Source organism: Antedon bifida, chromosome 1 (assembly GCF_963402885.1).
Source record: "Antedon bifida chromosome 1, ecAntBifi1.1, whole genome shotgun sequence".
Taxonomy (NCBI): Eukaryota; Metazoa; Echinodermata; class Crinoidea; order Comatulida; family Antedonidae; genus Antedon; species Antedon bifida.
Genome location: NC_136226.1, coordinates 3,631,699 through 3,655,376, shown reverse-complemented (window position 1 = coordinate 3,655,376; position 23,678 = coordinate 3,631,699). Strand labels below are relative to the sequence as shown.

The following is a 23,678-nucleotide window of genomic DNA, read 5'->3' as shown; positions in this document are numbered from 1 at the left end:
CATAACAGAAATAACTATATATCAAATAGAATAATTATTTATTTACATAAATTTTATTTTTTATAATAATTAAGTTGACTTTATAATTTGTAAATGGCGTAACCTAAATTTACAAAATACTTTATTTGACTAGTCATGTAATACGCATGCGTAAGTAGTAGACGTTTGAAAATCTCGCGGTCGTCGCGATTCTGTTCCTTCTACCCGTCGTATTTTGCAACACGAAAACACATTAAAAACGGTACTTTTTGTTAAAAAATCAAATTAAAATGTGCACGCCCATAAGAAGATATTATTTTAGTTATTGTTGATAGATAAATTTAAGAATAATAATATGAATTTCACTGGTAAATGTGTGTCTCTGTAGACTGTAGTGTAGGCCTAGCTAGGTTAGTGGTGGTGGTGTGTAATGTACGTATGTAAGTAAAGGGATACCCAAGTAAAGTTGGACTGGCTATAGGACCCCACCGGGCCAGGCCCTAGTAGGCCTAGCTTTTAGCTAGGGCCTAGGCTTGCGTACTAGGCCTAGCTAAAGACCACCCTAAAGTCCGTGAGCCAGCTAGCTAGAGTATTACTATTAGAAGTTAAACAACATTTTTCATAATTTTTTAATATTTTCATTGCCGTAATGCATGCCAATCTTTTATTTTAAGAACATTTGACAGTAAATTTGTTTCTCCATTAAGAAGTTGTTGTTGTTGTCTTGAAATCCCCTGGAATTTGAAAATGCTATGTTATTTCGGTTGGTTACGCTTCCTTGTACAGCATCGATTACATATGATATGTCTTCCATTTTGTGTAAAAGGCGTATTTAGATTATATATAGGCCTATATGCCCAACTTGAAATAGCGTGTAATATTCGCATTAATATTGATTTTTGCAAATGTTTTTTTATTTAAATTAAATTTAACAATCATATTTATTTATTTTCTACAGAAATAATGGAAACTACAGCTATTAAGTCAGTCATTGACGCTTGCAATGAATACAAAAACAAAAGAAATGAGAATAATTTACTACAACTGCAAGCACAATTAGATGTAAGTGAAAAAGGCCATATGAAATGCACTCACAGACTGCACCCGTGAACCCCTGGATTAGGGTTAAAATTTAGGCCTAGCATTTCATAGACTCAATTCAAGGCAAGCAGTATATTGGCCTAGGTCTACATATGGTTTGTGATGTATGGGGATCAAATGTGCAGAAAGCAGCAGTTTCCTTTTTCATTATTTTTAATTACTCATGCAACCACTAAAACACTATTTCTGTTTAATTTTGAAATTGTAATCTTGCTCTGATTTGTTGTTGTTTCTATTTATAGGTTTTGATATCTATGACATCAGGGGGAAAGTCCCTGAAGTTGTTCAAAGCTCAGAAGTTACTTCCCACAACCTTCGTAACATGTGTGGTGGAATTACTCTACGATCTAAACTCACCCATGGAACTCATTTCAAAGACGTTATCAGTGCTATTCAATCTTGGTAGGCTTGATACTAATTTGTAAAAATTTCAAACGTTTCCTCTTTATCATTCATCTCATCATTTTGATGTTGATCATGAATGTAAATATTACTTTAAAATGGTTTTAATGTTTATTGTATTTCTGCCAGAAAACAATTACAGTACTGTATAAAGAATAATCCTTATCTTCATTATGAAGAAGTATTTCTTGTTGTTAAAACTTGTTTTAAGACATTTTTATACCCAGCATAATTTAAACCCAGTGCCTACTTAAGATTGGATGCCTAAAAGTAATTATTTTTTCCACCACCTGTTTGACACCCACCCAGTAAATCCTGATACCAATTTGTATATTACAGTTTCCGACAGTGACATCTGCAAGACACTTCAAAGTGAGTTTGATATTACAGCCTCACTTGTATCAGTTCTCAAACATTATTACAGAGGTGGCCTAAGTGATAAGGTGGTTTTACAGGTAAGACGATCTAAAATTTCTCAGCCTTATGAATGCAACAATATGCTGTATACCATGTTAAAACACTGGTTCTTTGTCGGATCACTGAAGTTACATAAGCAATGTTGGGCATATTATACTAATAATACTAAACTAAAATTCTTCACAATAAAAATAAATGTCAAATGAAAAAGGTAACTGCTTCTCTCTGCATGCGATCGCACATCGCAAGGTATATGTAGGACAATATACTTCTCACCTTATATTTCGGTATCTTTTATTCATCAACAAGTATATACATAAAACAATTCATGGCAGTATAAACTGAATTGCAAACTAAGTAGTTAAATACATTATACAATAAACAGAATTAAGCAAAAAGAGCAAAATAAAGATTAATACAATAGTTAAGTTACGGTACATAGTCAATTAATTAGTAGAAAAATATCTTTAAAAATATATAATGTTTAAATATATAAAAATAAATAAATATAGTTTTCATTTTGTAGGATAATTAAAATTTCATCTTTTTCTTTTCTCTTTTTTAGTGTGTACAGACACTACAGATAGTCACATACCAATACAAGATTGACTTTCCAAACAGTTTTATTGTAGATATCGTTGAGTTTCTAGTTACAAATATGTAAGTAGTCATTTTCACAAACAACAGTGCAGTAGAACCTCTATTAAGGGGACACTTAAGCTGCATTGACATCACATTCAAATTTGTGCTCTATGTGAAAGCATGTTCAACGCTATTTAAAAAAATATTTTCCTCACACCGAATCCGTGCATGATGTGAAAGTAGGTTTAATAGGGGAAATGGGAAAGTGTCCCCTGAATAAGGGTGTCTCAGGGGAGGGGTGAATCTGTAAACATCACTTTGAATGGAAGGTATCAGTATAAGTAGAGGTCCAACACTTTAGTGAACTAAAAAAACAAAAATAAAGATTATTCCTGAATAAGATTGTGTTTGTCTAAATTAAATCTAGATACAAGGTCAACCACACAGTTTTTGAATAATAATGGTATACTTTCTCTAATTTGTATTTTAAAACATTTTTTTTTAGCCAAGAAGAAGAAAGTAAGATGACGTTGCCATGTCTAAGCTTAATTGCTAATTTATGTAGAAATTCGATTGCAATTCAAACCCATCTTAAGGCCATGGTAAGAGTTACGCTCTGTCTACACTTTCAAACTAGTTTGACAAAAAAAGTGCAATAGCCTAAATTAAACTCTGTCTCACTATCAAACTAGTTTGACAAAAAAAGTGTGATGTGCCCAAATATGGTGATATGGTTAAATATGGTACTGTTATGAGATCATCATGTCCATATTTCAGCACATCACATTTTTTTGTCACATAAAGTTTGGTAGTGTAGACAGAGCTTTAGAAGTCAAGCTCAGTGTCCTGTTGTTAGATTGCCTTGATCATACAAACTGTTTTTACTTGTATGTAGTGACTGCTTCATAAACTTCTACATTGAAACAAACAAACATTTAAAAATATAGTTAATTCTGCAGTGAAAATAATTTTAACATGTTCCTTTTATTGTCATTTTATTGTCATAATTTTTACTTTTTGTTACAGAATAATTTAATGGTCATTGCAAAGACATTAATGACTTATATCGGGCATCCAAATCTTACAATTGTTGCAGTGACACTTTCTATACTTGCCACTCCCGTCTTTTATAAATACGTCGGAGAAAAGGTCAGAGGTTAACCACAATTGTGTTTTATTGAATATAATCCAGTACATATGTTTTACATTGATATAGTGAATTAATTGTTAATTGTTTTTTTATTCAAGAGGAAATTTATTGTAAGTAAGATTAAGATATACCGTAAAACCTCAATTTTTTAGTACTCTTGGGTGGGCTTTTCAATATGGGCTTCTTTTCGAGATTATTTCTGTAAATTTTGTGAATAATATGATTTTTGAGACATTGCCTGCCAATTTTACATATTGGTGATCAAAATCCCAAATTAAACTGGAAAATAAATGTATGATATAAACTTGATCATGCATTATATCTTATGTTATGTGGCATTAAATCACTTTGTTGCTCTGATATTCAAATAGCATATCTCAAAAAGAAGCCGGGTGGGCTTGATTTTGAGATTGGCTACTTTTTGAGGTTATTTTTGCAGACCAAAGAGGGAGGCTTAATTTTGAACTTGAAATTGTGCTTCTCCAATGATCATGTATGGATAAATAACATGATCACGTTAATTGATCATTTTAAATTCACCATATTATTTTAACATGTTATAATTTTTAAAAATCAAAACAGTTGTTTAGTAAAGGAAATAATGAGGAAACATTTCGACTGATCTTTAACGTGCTAATACATGGTGATCTTGCTACTAAAAGATATGTTGTTGACATGTTTGTGGACGTTTTAAAAGATGAGCACATACAGCAAGCGCTTATTACGTGAGTAGCCATGTCAAAGTTGAATGAGAAGTATGTAAAGTGTTGGTAGCCGTGGCGTACCGCAGAGGCCCCTGGACACCCTAAGTGGCTCCAACACTGGAGGCCTTGGGCATTTTCTTCAACCTGTTAGTGGCGGTTTCATCGCTGTTGGTTGTCAACTGAATGAAATAAAAATAAAATTTTTAGCATGTTTTCGACATATTTTAATGCCTGTTTTTTTCCTTTGGGCCCTGCTCAGGGAGAAGGGGGTAAGTCCTGAGGCCCTGGGTTTCAGTGATCGCTCACAGCCATTACGCCATTGATTGGTAGATATATTACTTTCACTGCCAGGCATGAACAAGTCCAACAAAGTGTTAACATGAGCAGGACTTTTAAAAATCTTACCTAATAATATGTTTTGATCGTCCTCAGAATTTAGTGTATGTGTGTACAGTACTTGTCATAAAGCATAAACAAAGTATAAACCATCTTTTCAATTTTTTCTTTCTTTTTAAATTTCAGTTATGATAAATTTGGCAAGTGTTTAGGTGAAACTTTGATGCTTCTAAACTGCACAGATTCACAAATGACAGAGAAGGTAAGACACATTAGACCACACACCTTTTAGTATTCAGATAATACTGTTGCTTAATATGTTGCTTACAATAAAATGATGGTCGCAAAGCTGTAAATGGGGTAGCAATAAATACAGTAGAACCTCTCCTTTAAAGCTTGGTTCCCACTTGCTTGCAATGATGATGTAAAGTTGTAATCATAAGCGATGGATTATGCGAACTGTCGCTTTTCATTAGTCAATTCACTTTCGGTGACGCTTATTTCTTTCGTTGCGTCCTAGTGGGAACCAAGCCTTAGGACATCTCTATTCATAGTCACCCTTCTTGAGGGGACACGTTTATAGAGTTTATAGACTTGCAGTTATACAAAATATGTTTTTGTTTCAGGTTCTAGAACTTGTGTTAGTGTTCTGTGGGGTTCCTTATTTGCGGAATCGTGTGTGCCAAGTTTTAATGTTCAATCAAATTGTGCAGAATCAGGGATGCACTCTAAAGAATGCATCTGAACAGCCTTTCTTTAAATTAGTACAGTGGGCATGCCAACCGATATCAACTAATGGTCAGGTTTCACTGAAAGCTGTTGATGTCTTAAGAGAAATGAATGAGGTAGGTTTATGTCAAATAATGTGACAGCCAATCACACAAATGGCATGGTCAATCTTACAAATGACACGGTCAATCATGTAAGTGTCATGGTCAATCATGTAAATGTCATGGTCAATCATGTAAATGTCATGGTCAATCATGTAAATGTCATGGTCAATCACGCATTGATAGGAAATACAATTTCAAAAACCTGCATACGTTTGAAGGCTAGGCCTAGCTAGATGTGAGGCCTAGCTTGACCTAGATTAGTCTGTCCCCAGAGTCTAGCCTTGGCCTGGCTAGTGACAGCTGCATGCTAAAAAATAAAGTAGCATTGACCACATATTTGTTGGTCAATTTAAGGTCAACCTGTGTTTTACGAATACCATGTTTTATGTACGTCTTTCGATAAAATGTAGGTTCTACTGTACTTCTTTTTCTATAATAATTTTCCTATTTTCCACAAACCAGGAGATGATCGATAGTGGTTCAACTGTCGAGGTCTCCCTCAGACTTGATGCCACGTTGCCGATGGCAACTGAGCTGTTGACATGTCAGGTGGTTGCTGACAGCCCTACACTGAACCTGCATTGCCTTAAGATGAAGAAGGTGGTTGACTTCCTGAGAAATATCCTTTAAAAGAAAGAAAAAAATAAAATCTCTTTTAAACAACTGACTTGTTGTACATTACTAAACTTTAACACTATGTAAAATAAAATAATATAGTAAGTTCTTTGTCTAAATTTTATCCTATTGCCCAATTCACATGTACAGCACAAATGCAACATAAGAACATACATATGATTTCCCAGGATAATCTTATCAAGTTCCAATCTGACATGATGTAATGTAATGTACATGCTTTTAAAATGTTGTAATATTATTTATATCTTATATATTTGTTTTAATAATAATAATAATATCCTGGATTTATATAGCGCATAATGTTGTAAAACCTCTAAGTGCTGAACATTATTATCCCAGTCATTTTTTTGGATTAAAACACCAATGGAAACATACCCCCAAGAGCCTATTCTCTACAAGCCAAGCTAAGCTTTCATTTAGACTCCTCCACCAATATATATTAGTAAAGTGAAATAAATTGAAATGAAAAAAAGAAATTATAAAAATATGTGCATATGCGCATATAATGTAATCTTTGCAGTACCAAGATAACAATATGTTACATTTTTATATATTTTATTTTTGTCAATTGGATATTATAAAAGGTATTTGTTAAATTATGTTGTGTTTTCTTTAACTGAGTCCCACCTTTGTGTACAGATGAATTTGCTCGAAAACATGTTGCACAGTGTCTTGATCTACAAGTAATATCTGGGATATTAGAATTTCAACTACATCATAACAAAGTGACAAAAGGTCAAAGGCCAAAACAATCTGATTGGAGGTACGTAACGCTGCAATTCCATGTTGAAGGTCGTAATGAGTTGTACTGTTTAATTTTTTTCCTTTTTGGTAAAACGTTTTTTAGAAATCATTTTAGTTTTAGATTTGACTTTCCCAATCGTCTGAAGATTGTCCACATAATCTTATAGTAGGTGTAATAGAATAATAATTGGCAGTCAGAAAATGTCTATATATGTTTAACATTTTATATTTTATTTCAGTGACACTGGAGTTGATTTGGTGTTCCATACATTGGATCTGATGTACCAGTTGAGAAATGATATGCCAGCAATCAATCAACTGATTGCAAAAGTACTTCAGGTATTGAAATTGATAATAAATATTAATGAAATGGTATTTATATGGTTGTTATATCAAGAAATGTTTATTATTTTCATGTTTTGCTCACTGTGTACAGTACACAAATAAGTGAATGTTTATGAGTGCAATGGTGCAAATAATTTCATGGAATAAAAATAGAAAATTTCATCTTTCACCAAATGAAATTATTTGTTCCATTGCATGAATATATACTTTTAACGAGAGGCTATGTCAAGGCCTAAAACATTTGAGAAGGCAGCACTCCAAACAGACAAAAATTAACTTTTGAAAGATGAATGAATAAAAAAACCACAAAAGAGAAAACAACCTAGCACCTAAGCCAAACTTAAAATAGATTGTTTCTTTGTTTGTTCAAAATGCCGGTAAAGCTAAATAAGCTTATTGGCATAAACCACAGCTTAAAGCTATAGCCTATCTTGTCTATGATTTACGGTATGACTGTAAGTAAAATGAGCATAATATGCAAAATAATACCATTAATTTAATGTTAACAAATTGTATTATTACAGAATGCACTATTTGTGCCGTTCCTGGCTTACACACTGACATCAAGCACAAGAGAAAGAATACATATATGTTTAGAGTTACTCGGTATCTCAATCAGCTTAACTGACTTTCCAATAACCCTGTAAGTACATCAACATCAACCCACCTGTTTCCTTGTTTTGCCCCCCACCCCTGTTTCCTTGTTTTGTGTTTTTGCAAAATTTTCCTGCTTTGGCCAATAGAACATTTTTTTTTTTTATAATTGTTTCTAAACCCAGATACTTACTACCCATATTGATTATTAAATTAATTAAAACTAGAAAGTTTTTATACATTGAAGTGTGTTCTCTCCTGGAGTGGTTTTCTGTTTAGTTTATTGTTATGTGTCATATGTAATTTATGTCTATAATGAGAGTTTAAGAAGTAATGAAAGATTGTTTTTATCAATTTTTTTTATTACAGCCTCGGGGAGAATATCACTGCTATTAATTCTTTAAAACAGAGTGAAGAGTTGGATGGTTTACGTTACAAGCCATGTGATAAACCCTTGTCACCACCTCCAATCTACAGCGTATATCAAGGTAGTGGAGATCAACAGGGAAGGCAACCATGTCATAGCCAAGTGGATTCGTTAATAGAAAAGATGAAAACCGGCATGGATGTGAGCACATTTGTTAATTAATGTTTTCCAGTTTAACATGCGGTAGAACCCATATTAAAGATGTATTGTCCCCCCAAAACATGAAGATTGAAAAATTAAGACTATGAATAGACCATTTTGTAGTTTTAATTAATCACTAAATAATGTTTTCACTTATAAAATGACAAAATAAATGGTTAAATTCAACCAAAGCCCCATTGGCTTACTTTTGATTACACTTTTCTCAGGTAAAAATGTCTTTATTCGATGCAATTTTTGGTTAAAGTGAAAAACTATTATGCGACATTAAAATGTCATTTAAAAAAAAAAATGTAAAAAAATTCAGGGGAACACCTTCAAGACCCAACAAAGTTTCCCCGTATAGTGGTTTCCTCTGAATAGGATTGAAAAAGCATACATTTACTCACTGATTTTGCCTTTTCTTTTAGCTTAAAGATACAAGAGCCTCAGACATGATGGCAATTTATGAACACAAAGTGGCGTCACTCCAGGTAACGTTATATAGTAGGAGGAGTAATTCTGTTAAGATAGGTAAAATTGATTCCAAAACGTGATCTGGATCTAGATAACAAATTGAATACCCTGTGCTGTGTTTACACAAAAATGTGCACAAAAAATGCTTTAAAAAGTCCGAAATGAGCTTTACATTACCCAAAAATTAATTTTTATTCCTTCAAAAATGATGGATAAATATAACTGTACAGTTAGTAATAGAGTAATAACCAGGTTTACACAGTAAATAATCATTTTGCAGACACACTTTGAAAAACACAATTTGTGATGAAAAAAAATTTGTTTGATAATATTTTTAGCTTTAGTAACAGAAAATTAAGTTTACTGTACTTGAATATTTCTTCATTCTGATTTACTTATACTTAAATTGCATGTTTTTATTAGACTTGTATAAAGACATAAAGCCATATAATCACACTGATTGATGGCTCTGATGCGTGTCAGGTTTTATAGTATTACAGACTTTTGATTAATGCTTAAAGGGGTACTCCGTGTTTACAATTTCTGTTATTTATTATGAAATATAAACTTTTGCAACAACATTGATATTAGCCCCACTTATTTTTCAAAAGCATGAGATTCATGAAATAAGCCCCCTTTTTAAAAAGCCGTGCTTCATGACTTTCATAATTTTTACTGATTTTTTTTTACAATCGTTAACCAGGTAACTATTGTAATAATATTTTGTATGTAAAATAGATTTATATACAATACAGTACTTTTTTCCTGAAAGAAAAATGCCTAAAATTTACAAAATTATGACATTTTGGTGAAATTTTTATCTCATACTATATCATTACGAAAAAGTCCTGTAGCACCACAACTTTTTCGACTGTCGCAAATAAGTGGGTTTATTAATATAAAATGTTGTGAGGTTTATATTTTAATTTATAATAAACAATAGGAAATTTAAACACTGGGCTGTACCCTTTAAACTGAATGGCAATATCTTAAGCTCTGTCTACACTATCAAACTTTATGTGACAAAATATGTGATGTACCCATATATGGACATGATGATGTCATATCACAATCATATTTGGGCACATTACACTTTTTTGTGAAACTAGTTTGATAGTGTAGACAGAGCTTTATATCTAACACTATGTTGATGAACTTGACTCTTATTTATAGACACAAAAGAGGGATTTACAAGACTTACTTGAAGCTAAGGAATTTGCGTTGACTCAAGCAGATCGCTTACTGACGCGATACAAATCAAGAAATGCTCAATCTGAAGCTGAGGTACTGTACAATAAATCAATGTACAGCTTATAAAGATAACGTAAACAAACTCATTAGAGAGAGTGATATGGTGTAATGGTAAGGGATCAGACTAGCACATGAGAGGCATGGGTTCGGGTCTGTCTGTGTCAAATTGAAGCTGAGTTACTGTACAATAAATCAATGTACAGCTATTATAAAGATAACGTAAACAAACTTATTAGAGAGCGTGATATGGTGTAATGGTGAGGGATCACATTAGCATATGAGAGGCATGGGTTTGAGTCTGTCTGTGCCTTATTGATGCTGAGCTACTGTACAATGAAATATATCAATTTACAATATTATAAAGATAACAAACAAACATTGCTATTTATTCAGTAAACTCATTAGAGTGATATGGTGTAATCACATTAGCATGTGAGAGGCATGGGTTCGAGTCTGTCTGTGCCTTATTAGCTGAAATACTATACTTTTGTTGCACATTAACCTTATTAATAAATCCTGTTAGGCAATGCACTGCTGTCTGAAAGTTTCTGATATTATAAAATGTGTATACATAGCATTTATTATTGTTCATATCTATTTTATACTACAGACATTTTACACAAGAAAGTACATGTTATGAACAGTACATGCCATGAGCCATACATGCTATGAGCAAAAATAATTCTAGCAATGCATTATGTTTCATCATCACGAACGCTGAATGTCTTTTGACATAGAACACAAGATATCTCAAATCAGAGCAATTATTGGCCAAAGTGTGCATAAACTTAATATTTTCTTTTCATATAATTCTCCATAGTTTTTATTTATGAATATCCATCCAATATCATTTTTGTTTGTATATTGTTTAGGCTCATGATCTAAGGTTGCTTCTGCAACAATCTGAAAACCGAATAGAAAATTACCTTGATGAAAAAAAGCAGTCCATGCAGGATAAGAAACAATTGGAAGAAAAATACAGGGAGAAACAAAGTCGTCTGCAAGAAATGGAAACGCGGTAAGCTAAGTATAAACTATGTGATACAACATATACATAGTTCACATTGATATCATAGCCTTGTATGTCCTTCTTATGTAAGGCATTTGGTTAGAGATAACAAGATAGACATTTTATTTCAATTGATATTTACTTCAAATTTAAGCTTACAGTAAAATATATATGGTGAAAATACATTTGAATATGATAATGTTATAATAAAATAAAAATGTTTAAAATGTATTTATTTTAAAAATTAAATTGGTTTTATAAGGATCAATAGGGGACCAAAAAGGGACCTCATCTCTAAACCTAATTTGCCTATTATGTTTTTTCGTCAAGGATTGTTAAATAAGGGTGAATTCAGGAGTATTAAAAAAAGAAGGAGCGCTCACATATAATATATATAAAAAAGTAGTTTATAATTTAATTTTAGTTGTTAAAAGAAAAACTTTTGTCCCTAACTTGTGTCCATTTTACACTTGAAATTAAAATGAATTAAAAACATGAACAATAATTTGTTTGCAGATTGCAATCAGTGGGAAATGAATTAAATACAGAAAGAGATGAACATTCTAATTTAAGAGATGTACATGAAATATTAAAAAAGCATGCTGATGATTTGCAAGGACAATTAGAAAAGTGAGTATATTCTGTATTGTTTACCTTTATAACCACTAATATGACACTTATTTTGTTATATAACATACCTGAGAATATTTGAATATGATCTATTCACTATTTTTCACACCTGTGTGTATCCTTACTTTACTCTCAGATTGGTTGGAAGCCTGAATTTCCTATTTGACATGACAAAGCCAAACGTTGTTTGTAAAATAATTATTCTTCCCATTCAACTCATACACATTCATTATTTCTATAATATTCCATTGGTTTTACTTCTATTGAATGGTTCTATTGAATGGTTCTATTGAACAGCAAGCTTCTTACAATTAACATATATGATGACGATGAAAATCCGACTTTCCTATTTAACATGGCAAAGCCAAGCAGTCAATTTTTCATAAAATATTCTCACTATTTAACTCATAAACATTCATTATTTGTATAATATTTCATGGGTTTTACTGTACAGTAGTTCTATTGAATGGTTCTATTGAACAGCAAGCTTTTTGTAAACATAATTTGATTGAAGACCATGATGAAAAACAGGTTTATATTTTGTTGACAAGTCTGAGAAGCTCTCAGACTTCTGGCATATAACATTAATCAGATCTTATGAATCTAGCGAATGGCAATCAAGCGTAATCAGTGTTGGAGCAATCGGAGTCGTACGATACTGATTAGTTACAAAAGTTTCATCCAATCTTTTTCAATTGGAAAAATCCTGATTACTAGTTAGTACAGTACATGAACGGACATTAGTTATTCTTAGGACATTTATTTTCCTTTCATATTTTAAGAACCAACTGATTCTAAAAAGATACAGTTCATCATTGTTTATGTCACAAAATCAAATTTAACAGATTTTTGTTTGAATTTTGTTAAAATTGTTTTGTATTATTTTGTACCAAACAATTTAAGTGATCTTCTTCTATCATTTTTAAAACAATAAGATAAATCATAATGAACATATATTACCATAATTGGCACTCACTGGAATATTTTATGTCAATATCATCATGTTTTTAAGTTTACATGCATGTCAAAAATACATGATTTGATATGCATGTACAAATGTTTTTTTTTTATAGTTTTCAATGGATATATGATAGTTTTTAATGTTTTTATATATTTATTTTTAGATCATTATATTTTGAGTAAAACACTTTTTTTTTTAAACTTCAATTTCTTTGATTGCAGTAAAGTTTTTTTGGTTTATAGAAAAAAATATAAACTTGCATCTATGCATTTTTATCTATTGAAAGAAATTATATTCTCAATTCAATCATATACTGTAAATCCACTTTTTGATAATATAATACTTATATTTATAGAAAGTTGACTATAACATTTATGATTGACAGTTCACAAAGGTCATAACACAATGCAGTATATTGTGGCAGATTGTAGCCAATTTTTAATTGCAAATTTTACTAATACGTACACTATATTATTACTCGGTATTTTGCAATCTATTCAGAGACGATTTTTACCACTTTTAATCAACTTCACTTGACGTATTACGTGTAATCTATGTCAGAATTTCTAAAATAGATGAGTTGTCTAAACCTGCTAAGCTAATTGGCTCAAGAGATTGATGCCTCTTTCAATCATTTTATTCTGCATTTCAATTTTATTAAGCCTTTAGATAGAAAGCTGTTAAAAAAAATAGATGATTTTTTTGACATGCAATAGTTAAATCTGGGAATATTTTCGCTAGTGTATCAATAAGCATAGCCAAATGCTACAACACAACCCATTATTGCTATGCATTTATCAATTGATGCAGCAAAAAAATACGATACAAAACTATGTTTCGAAATTTAAGCTTAATGGTTTTCAAAATTCAGACTTTTGGTTTCCACTAGAGACGCAATGTAGGACGTGGACGCAACGCAAACGTGTTGACCAATGATCAACCAACAGTGCGAATAATCCATCTCTTGTGATTGGTCAAATCACTTTGCGCTTATGCTTTGCATTTTTAGATAAAAATAAGAATTATTTTGTATGAAATGTTTTTAGTTTGCTGCTTGTATTGATTATAACTTGTTGACAGCCTGCAATGAACATAGAATACAATCTGTCACTAATAATATTGTAAAGTATTATTTGAAATCAATTAATTTCATTACTATTGCTAGCTATAAGTGCAACATGCATGTTGTTAAACATTACAGTATAGCACCAGATGGCATCACACTTACATTCCTTATACAAATAAACATTCAGAGTCACTCCCTAATTAAATTACTCTTCTAAAGAATTCAATTCAAGCCTAAATAAATAGCATGTAGTATCCACGATGAAAAATAAATCTATTTAATACCATAATGCATAATAATTGACTAATCAAAATTTCATATAACTAATTATTAAAGGCCCCTAAAAAAATGTTGTTGTCCAAAGCCTGACTGACCAAAAAATGTTATCCAATATATTACAGTATATGTGTATTAAACATTAACATAATTATTTTAGGTGAAATTGTATACATACAGTACGCAATTTAATCATTGTTAATAGCACCCTCAATTTTCAGTATTGTGTTCAGAATTACTTGTTAAACCACAAACTAGGCATAAAAACTAAAATAAATGTAAGAAGAAATTGACTTGTTTTTCAATTGAGTACATGGGCAACATGATAGTTGATACCGATGTTTTTTTAGATCTTATTTAATTTGATTATTTTATTACTTTGGTTTCAAATTTTATAATTTAGATAACATTCAGCCAACTATAAATAAAATGTTATTTAAGTGATTTATTGTATTTTGTATTACCATTAAAGACTAGCAACATAATTTGTTAAATTCCAAATCAATGTAACTTCCCCCATAATTTTGGCCTAATAAAATGTAAATAGATGATTGATTATTGCTATAAATAACGATACTCTACATAAATCCAGGTTGTTATTTCATTCATTATCATTAAAGCAAACCAGACTGTTTATCATACATCTTCTTGCAGTACATCAGCATGTCCTTATTATTACAATTCAGCTTTGAAACATTGCTGTGAATATTTTTGTGAAAATGTATTCAAAAGATTCTACTGTGTAATTACTTTTGTTATTCTTTAACCTGCAGTACAATTATTTAGCAAACATTTGGAGTACCTGCTAATGTCATAATCAATATTGCATTACAAAAGCATGTTTAAGCTGTTGTAATGTTTAAGAATAAGTATTGACTTTGTTGTAGTGACTGCCTTTATAAACTACATTGAACCATGCATGTAGGTATTGAAAAAACTAAAATGCATGTTATTGCAGTAAAAATTGGAAAAAAAATAATATAGTTACTGCAGTAGCTGCAGTAGAATAATTTTGACATGATCCCGAATGAAACTGTAATTAATAATAACCAAGTAATTAATTTGTCAACCATGAACTGTTGATATCATCAGGCTGTTTTAAATCCCTCTTGTAATTAGGAAATTATAAAACTAAATATATTGTTTTCTATGACCATGGTATACATAGTATTTTTATGTGGGATTGATGTATGTTTTAATGAATGTTTTTAATTGTAATTTTGTTCTATTGTATGATGTAATTGTGAATGTTTTACCATATTTTCTGTCGAGGAAAACAATTTTTCCATGTATACATTTTATATGGAACAAATAAAGATTTGATTTGATTTGACAGAGTGAATACAGACTATGGTACTGTTCCACTTTTGTTGAGGAAAGAAAGGAATGGAATATAAATAAAAGCATGATATTAATTTTTAAAATTAAAACCATACATACCAGATGCTGACTGCTTAGTTACTGTAGAGGTGTACATTATATAACATTTGAGATCCTCCAAGGCAAAATTTGTTTTTGTTTTAATATATAATCTTTATTATATACAGTATCTCTCACTGTGAAATTATTTGTGCCATTCACTAAAAATTCATTGTTGATTTTTTTGGGTGATATTTTCCCAAAGCCCATTGCACTGAGGGAATAGTCCTGAGGTAATATTTTGAAACAGCACAAACCAATCAGGTGTTTAATTTTACTATTTTTTTTCAAGAAATACAAATTAATACTGTCTAGGCTGCATTTTGACCTATGAACATACAATGAAAAAAATCAAGATTTTTATAGAGTTCTGCGGTGCTTACGTCACGACGGTAGGTGGCGCTGCATGGTTGCTAGCCAACCAAAAAATGCGTTCAACCTGCCTGAGTGACTCCAAGGTCACCAATGGTTTGGAATAGGCTTATTGAAGTAGTCATTTTAAAACTTAATAATTTTCAATAAAAACAAACTAAAATTTCAAAAGATCACTAAATATTTGTTTTTAATCTATTTATTCTTCAACTACAGTTTTAAGTTTAAAAAAATCAAGCTACAGTAAGATACATAATTTGATAGAAATACAGATGTATACAGTTTATCAGCATAGTAGCGTTGAACGCATTTTTTTGGTTGGCTAGCAACCTTGCAACGCCATTTATCGTTGTGACGTCAGAACTCTATGCTAATTTTGGCCAATCTATAATCAGTGCGCGGGGTGCGAGATTTGTGGCAGCCATAAAAAGAAAAATGTTGATGCTTTATCTAGTATAATGTCCTGAAACAGATTTAAGCAAGGCAATCTAACAGGATGCTGAGCTCTGGATATCAAAGTGTTTTTCTGTGGCTGCGACACGATCCGTTCCCACCCCTTAACATACACTGTACTCCGCTGAGAACATGTCCATAGTACAGTACTGTTTGTATTTGTCGCAGCCAGACATAAGATCAAAGTGTCCTGTTTTTTTATTGCCTTTATTTATTCAAAATGGTACAACTAACACAATACACCCACTTACATCTTAAAAATGACTTTAAAATTGGAACATCTGAAAACACTAAAGCGTATTAATCACACCTACTCTTGGATTTGTTTAGCACTTCTGTCGCTAAATGTAGAATTTATTGAATTATTTTGTAATATCTAGTTTCATTTTAAAGTGCTGGCTCTTTAATATTTAATGTGATGTTTTATGTAGCTTAAGCTTGTTCCTTCTATGAACTTAACTAATCGTATCATGTTTCATTAAATGCTTTATGAAAAGATTAATTTCTATTAAAAGACGAATACAAGAACTCAAGAATACATTTTTTATAATCTATAATTTTCGATTTTCATTCCATAACTTTCCATAAGAAACGAAGAGTCCTATTTGGGGTACTGCTTGTTCATTATTCAATGTGTGTTGCATTTAAAAAAAATACTGAATGAAATATTATCACATGATCCATTATAAGCCTATCCCATAGAGGTACTACTGTACAAGTATGTTCTGTACAAAAATAATTTGTAATATGTTATTGCTACTGTACTGTAGTTTCAAAACCCTTTGTCATAATTGACATTTTAGGCCTATATTAAAAAATGCATTTTAAAAAATAAAAACTGTTTGGCCATTTAATTTTATGTACTGTACATGCTTGCTTTAGGTAATCCTATATATGACTTTTACTTCTTTTAATATTTATTGTTTTTGTGTGAAGAATACTCAGTACAATACATATTACATAAAAATATACAATTATATTAGTAGTAATATATAAATTATAATAGTATAAATCAAATACATGTGTTTTATAAAAAAGAAAATGACATATATTTTGTGTGATTAATAAATGCTATTCTGAAGAATTTACATGCACATTTAAAGTTCCTTGCCATGTCGTAGCTGGCTATTGTCCAACATTCATATCTTTGACTTTGATCCGCACTGCTACTGCCTAATGCACAAATATTGAATAAAGACTTAATTACTAATTCCCTAACAAGATTTGAAACTTGAGATGTGTTCAATAATTTTTAATAACAAGAATAATGAGTGTATTTGCATCATAACTACAGCTTGGCAGTGTTGAGTTGTTGATTTACAACCCTTAATGAGATTTAAATATCAATAGTTTCATAAATTAATGTCACATGCTATTTGTAAATGCAAATATTGCCTGATGTATGAAATATTATATTCTGATGGTAGACATTGATTGTTAACTGAAGGCATTAATCAAGTAGTTAAAGTAAAGAATGCCAAATTTATTCCTGAATATTTTTATGCCAATTTAAAAGAAAATATTTTAGTGTCTCTTGTGTGGATATAGTCATGTATACAGTACAACCTATTCAGGGGACACAGCTATACTTGAGAAGCAAACTGTTGTTTCTACTTATACTATATTTTGTTTTTGGACACATCTCTGCTTCTTGAAGTGTGTCACTGTAATAATTATGCAAATAAATAAATACTGCAGTAGTCATCCTTAAAATTATTTTTAACTGGTCCACTTGGTCAAATAAACCAGTTTTTATACCGGCCCGATTTCAATTTTTGCTGGTCATCATTATAACACATAAAATAAAAAAATTGACTGGCCAATAAGACCAGTACCTGTGAGATTTTAAATTATTGACTATTGGTCAGCGAACTTGTGCTAGATCAAATGCTGAAATAAATTTACTTTGGATGCAAATGTGAATCTTTTGTCACCACCCACTCCACTGCCCTGGATGGTTTTTATAGCTAAACTGTATACCTGGGTAAATCCCATTGTTGTGTTTCTTTTGACACTTAAAAATGAAAATCCGCCTTCAGAAAAAGTTAATCCTATGTTTGTTCAGTCATGTTGAATTCAAATATTGAACATTTTGTTGTGGGTGTGTGGTAAAAAATTTTGGGAAATTCCAAATTTAGGAAGTTTTACAAATTTCAATGAAATCAAACAAGCTGTGAATTCTTTTGTTGTATTTTATAAAGCCAAATATGTCGGTAAATTCCCAAATCAGCAAGTTTTACAATTTTGCTGAAAACTATTGTAGATAGTGTTGTTTTGATATTTGTTTTTGTGTGATTTTGTTCAAGGAGTGTATTGAAGTGGAAACCACATAATGTGGGGAAATTCCCGAATTAGCGAGTTTTACAGTACATTGCACTCATGAGATCAAACAATATTTTTTACACAAACCATTACTATATTGGAAATCATTTATGATTATAATATAGTATAATATATTAAAGTATTTTGACAAATATTTGGTTAAATAGGTCAGTCTGGCTTTCAACGTATGAAAATATTATTCCCATTCATCATTCATTATTATATACACACCTACTGTTAGTGTTAAGCTCTGTCTACACTATCAAACTAGTTTGACAAAAAAAGTGTGATGTGCCCAAATATGGTAGTAATATGACATAATCATGTCCATATATTATGGGCATCACATTATTTTTTCAAATTAAATTTGATAATGTACACAGAGCTGGAAAGTATTAAATTGTATTAAAATATTTTCCTTCCATCTTTATTCAATGTCAAAGTCTAAAGGCAGATCTCCAATTTTGGCCGCTGAAATTTTAGACACTACACTAGTTTGGTTTTTCTTGCTGACATTATAAATAGAATTGTATTGTGCATAGAGTTATTACTGAATGCAACATGATACAAAATTAACCAATCAGATGTTAACGATACATGCAGTGTATTTATAAACTCAAATATAATATTAAGTATAATTTTGTAATTACTTTCTAGTGCAAAACTTCGCATAAAAGAGCTGGAAGACGATTACAGTAGTTTAGAGAAGGAAAGAGATGACCAGGAAATGGCGATCGACCAACTTTGTCAAGAAATATCAAAAAGCACAAAATCAAACAAAGATTTCAAACAACAAGTAAGACTTGTATCCTATTAAATTTGTTTTACTTTTGCCACGACCTCAACGTGACCTCTTCAGCCATTAATGCTGCTACAAATCATTGAAGGTTATCTTCAGTTGGTTAATTTTATCGAGTCAATGGCGCCGCTCTTTAATGCGAATAACAAACGTCGCAATAACTAGATAGATTGTTCGTAGATGTATGATCTGGTAAAGACCTAATTAACTTAATGATGACAGATTCTCAGATTGTTTAAATTAGTCCATTTTTAATTAGTTAATTAGATTTAATTTGAAGTTAGTGAGCTTAAAATGTTAATAATCTATAGTAAACATTATAAATTAATTAAGTATACTTAATACAAATTTTGCAAGATAACATTTTAAAAAGGTAGTGTAATTATTTAATGATATTATAGTGAAACAGGTATGAGAAATGTTGAGATTGAACAAAAACTGTAGCCTACCTAAGAAAAATGTAATTTTAACAAAATTTTAAAATAGTTTGATCATAGTAGCCACAATCTAAACAAAACAAATTAATAGTGATATGGTAGTGATATGCTTAAATATAGCAGTGATATGACATCATGTCTATATATGGGCACATCACATTTTTTGTCACACAGTTTGATAGTGTAGACAGAGCTTTACAAGTAAATAGTAGTTTAATATTTTGGAGAGGTTGAAAACAAAATTGTTATATATAATACTGTATTAAATACTTCAATATAATTCTTTAAAAAAAATGTATTTTTAGTTAATACTTTGTACTTGAACTAAGAAAATGAGTTTTATTCATGCAGAACGATTAGCGCGTTAAACCTTGATAATGTGATCTATGAGATTAATATCTTAATCCCAGTTAATCAATCATGCCTATCTTAAATCCTAAAGGGATTATCCTCTTCAAATAAAATTGAATAAATTAATAACTAATTTTTAATTTATGGTTACAGTATATTACTTTACTATAATTCTTTCTTAATTTTGGGTGTCCCTTGAATAGGGGTATATGGATATATGTCCCCTTGTTCGTTTCAAGTGTCCTGTAATGGATGTCCCCCTACATCATTCTTTTCAGAACTACATATGTTATACCGCAAACTATATCAACATGTGTATTTTTGCCATGCAGTAATTGCAGCAGAATAATTTTAACATGGTCCCTTACTGTACAACCAATATTGTAATAATTTTATGTTTTTTATTTTAGGTTACTGCATTGGAAGCAAAGATAAAGACACTTAAAAAAGTCATTGCAGAAAAGGAAGCAGATGTAGTGAACTTAACTACAGAACTACAAAAACATGACGAAATTCAAAATATGATTCATAAGTTAACCGGTGCTAAGAAGTAAATTTTATCAAATTTAATTTAATCTCATAAAATTCCTTACTACAATTACTGTATGTAGTGATTTTTTTTGTTATTCAAGACGTGTCGCTTTACAGAGATTGTATACAGTAAAAACATTTGGAATAAATTGTCACCCTATTAGGGGTGCCGGTAGTGTTAAAACATATTCCCCCTTGTTCGTTTAATTATACGTGTGTCCCTTGAATAGAGGTTGCCTGTAGCATTGTAACATATTTCCTCTTGTTCGTTTCACAGGAAACTGATCTTAATGGGGGTGTCCCTTGAATGGGGGTGTCCCTTGAATGGGGTGTCCCTTGAATGGGGGTATCCCTTGAATGGGAGTGTCCCTTGAATGGGAGTGTCCCTTGAATGGGAGTGTCCCTTGAATGGGAGTGTCCTTTGAATGGGAGTGTCCCTTGAATAGGGGTGTCCCTTGAATAGGGGTTTCCCTTGAATAGGGGTTTCCCTTGAATAGGGGTGTCCTTTGGTAATTTAGATCCAAATTTTTGCTGATTTATATCAAACGACTTTAAAATACAGTATCAGCAAAGCAATTCAATTTATGAAGCTATTGAATTCATTGACATTAAATTTTGTAAATGATAATTCAGACTTATCGTAATAAAAAATAAAAAAATAATAATTTATGATATTTTGTATTGAAATGTTTATACAGTACAACTCGAGCCCTATAGGACATTTTCAGAACTGAAAAAGTGCTTTGAATAGGGGTTGACTGTGGTGTTAAAAGATATAATTGTGACACTTTTTTTGTGTTCATTTTTACTGGAAAGTGTCACTTGAATAGAGGTGTCCCCTTAGTGGAGGTAGTTCCTTGTTAATAGTGATTTCCCAAACAAAATGAGATATGTCTGTATATTTGTAGGCAATAGTAATATACTGTGTCTGAATTTTTGTTTTTCAAGTGTCTCAATTTTTGTTTTTCAATTTTCTAGGCAGTGAATTGGATTATATTGTTTATGTATTAACTCTAGTACTAAATAATCAATTTATAGGTGATGACATTTAAATATAGCGGATGATCATACCTTGATCAGGCTGTGTTGGTGTAAAGCCAAACACCCAAGTTCCTACTTAATGATGTGACACGCTTGACTAAGCACCAAGCTTATCACAGCAAGAGAATGTACATGTACAGTAGCCAGGTAATAGCTAGCAATATTCTTATATATTATTTGTACATAGAATTTTATGCTGACAATATTAAAACTAATATCTGCAACTACACATTTATCTGAAATGAATATAAGTTTTCAACATACAGTTTCAAAACACACATTCTTTTTCTGAATATTTCGCAGTTAAGGCCAATTTACACAGACAAGCGTTAACAACGGTATGTGGAAAACCGCGTCCTACGTACAGTAGAATCTGTATCTAACCTGATTGGAATCGGTCATAAGGAATAACATAGATCCAATATCTGTATTACCGTTACCGCTCGTGTGTGTAAGTCGGCCGTTGCCGTTATTTTTCAGAATTATGACGGAATTATTTTATTTACTATTATTTTTCACTAATTCGTCGCCGTTATTTTTCAATGCTTTCGTCGCCGTTATTTGTCAATATATTCGTGTCGTTATTTTCAATATTTTCGTCGCCGTTATTTTTCACTAATTTGTCGCCGTTATTTTTCAATGTTTTCGTCGCCGTTATTTTTCACTAATTTGTCGCCGTTAATTTTTAATATATTCGTGTCGTTATTTTCAATATTTTCATCGCCGTTATTTTTCACTAATTTGTCGCCGTTATTTTTTACAATTTTTTTCTTCGTTATTTTTAATATTTTCGTCGCCATTATTTTTCAATGTTTTAGTCGCAGTTATTTTTCATGAATTTCGACCCCGTTACTTGTTTTGTTTGTTGTCAACGTTATTTTTAAATATTTTCGTCGTCGTTTATATAAGTTATATTTACAGCAATTTTTGCACAAAAAAAATGAGTTAAATGGGAACTAACTTAGATTTATTGAAAACAAATTTACATGATCGAAAGTGTCATATTGCATGTCGATTATTATTATTCTGCCTTGAATTTATGAATAATGTATTGATTTTTATAAATATGATTTTTATATCGTGGAAAAGTCATGTTTTAAACTGATTGTGTTCGAGAATTCACACCTATCGTAATGCAGAAATTGTAAAATTACATCGGATAGACTATGATATGAATTTTTCCATCACTGGTTTATTTTGTATTTTGCTATACAGTGTCAACGATTTGTAACATAAATCAAATCGCTGTATAATCACCACAGTAAAAACCCAACACAATCCAGTAGGAAACAAAACAAAAAAAAACAAAACAAAAAACTGTTCAAGGCTTGACCATAGTGTTATTTTCCCCTTGTTCGATTTACCACAGTAGAACCCAACCCAGGAGGCGACCAAACAACATGGTCCCTGAAATAAGGCTTGGCCATAGTGTTATTTTCCCCTCGTTCGATTTACCACAGTAGAACCCAACCTAGGAGGCAACCAAACAAACTGTTCCCTGAAATAAGACTTGACCATAGTGTTATTCCCCCTCGTTCGATTTACCACAGTAGAACCCTACCCAGGAGGCAACCAAACAAACTGTTCCCTAAAATAAGGTTTGGCCATAGTGTTCCCCCCTAGTTCGATTTACCACAGTAGAACCCTACCCTGGAGGCAGCCAAACAAACTGTTCCCTGAAATAAGGCTTGACCATAGTGTTATTTTCCCCTCGTTCGATTTACCACAGTAGTACCCAACCCTGGAGGCAGCCAAACAAACTGTTCCCTGAAATAAGGCTTGACCATAGTGTTATTTTCCCCTCGTTGATTTACCACGGTAGAACACAACCCATATCACTACCATATTTGGGCATATCGCTACCATATTTAGGCACATCACACTTTTTTTGTCAA

The 23,678-nt window shown here is 31.4% G+C and overlaps 1 protein-coding gene across 2 annotated transcripts; it reads left to right on the top strand.

The window, feature by feature from the left end:
• The first annotated feature begins 162 nt into the window (after window positions 1–162).
• Window positions 163–22,012, top strand: LOC144852391 (protein CIP2A homolog). Of its 2 annotated transcripts, none has more exons than XR_013614289.1 (22): window positions 163–241; window positions 938–1,041; window positions 1,323–1,482; window positions 1,822–1,937; window positions 2,465–2,559; window positions 2,987–3,083; window positions 3,508–3,630; window positions 4,214–4,356; window positions 4,858–4,933; window positions 5,298–5,516; window positions 5,967–6,123; window positions 6,768–6,903; window positions 7,124–7,223; window positions 7,754–7,872; window positions 8,193–8,391; window positions 8,820–8,882; window positions 10,039–10,149; window positions 10,989–11,134; window positions 11,642–11,755; window positions 19,282–19,420; window positions 20,622–21,073; window positions 21,175–22,012. XR_013614289.1 is itself a non-coding variant. In XM_078710177.1 (22 exons), the coding sequence occupies exons 2-22, from the start codon at window positions 943–945 to the stop codon at window positions 21,782–21,784; spliced, it is 2,556 nt and encodes an 851-aa protein (XP_078566303.1). In that variant the 5' UTR covers window positions 163–241; window positions 938–942; the 3' UTR covers window positions 21,785–22,012. The 2 variants fall into 2 exon arrangements, 1 of the variants encoding a protein (XP_078566303.1); XM_078710177.1 differs by having other exon boundaries at window positions 20,622–20,761; window positions 21,781–22,012.
• Window positions 22,013–23,678: the final 1,666 nt, after the last annotated feature.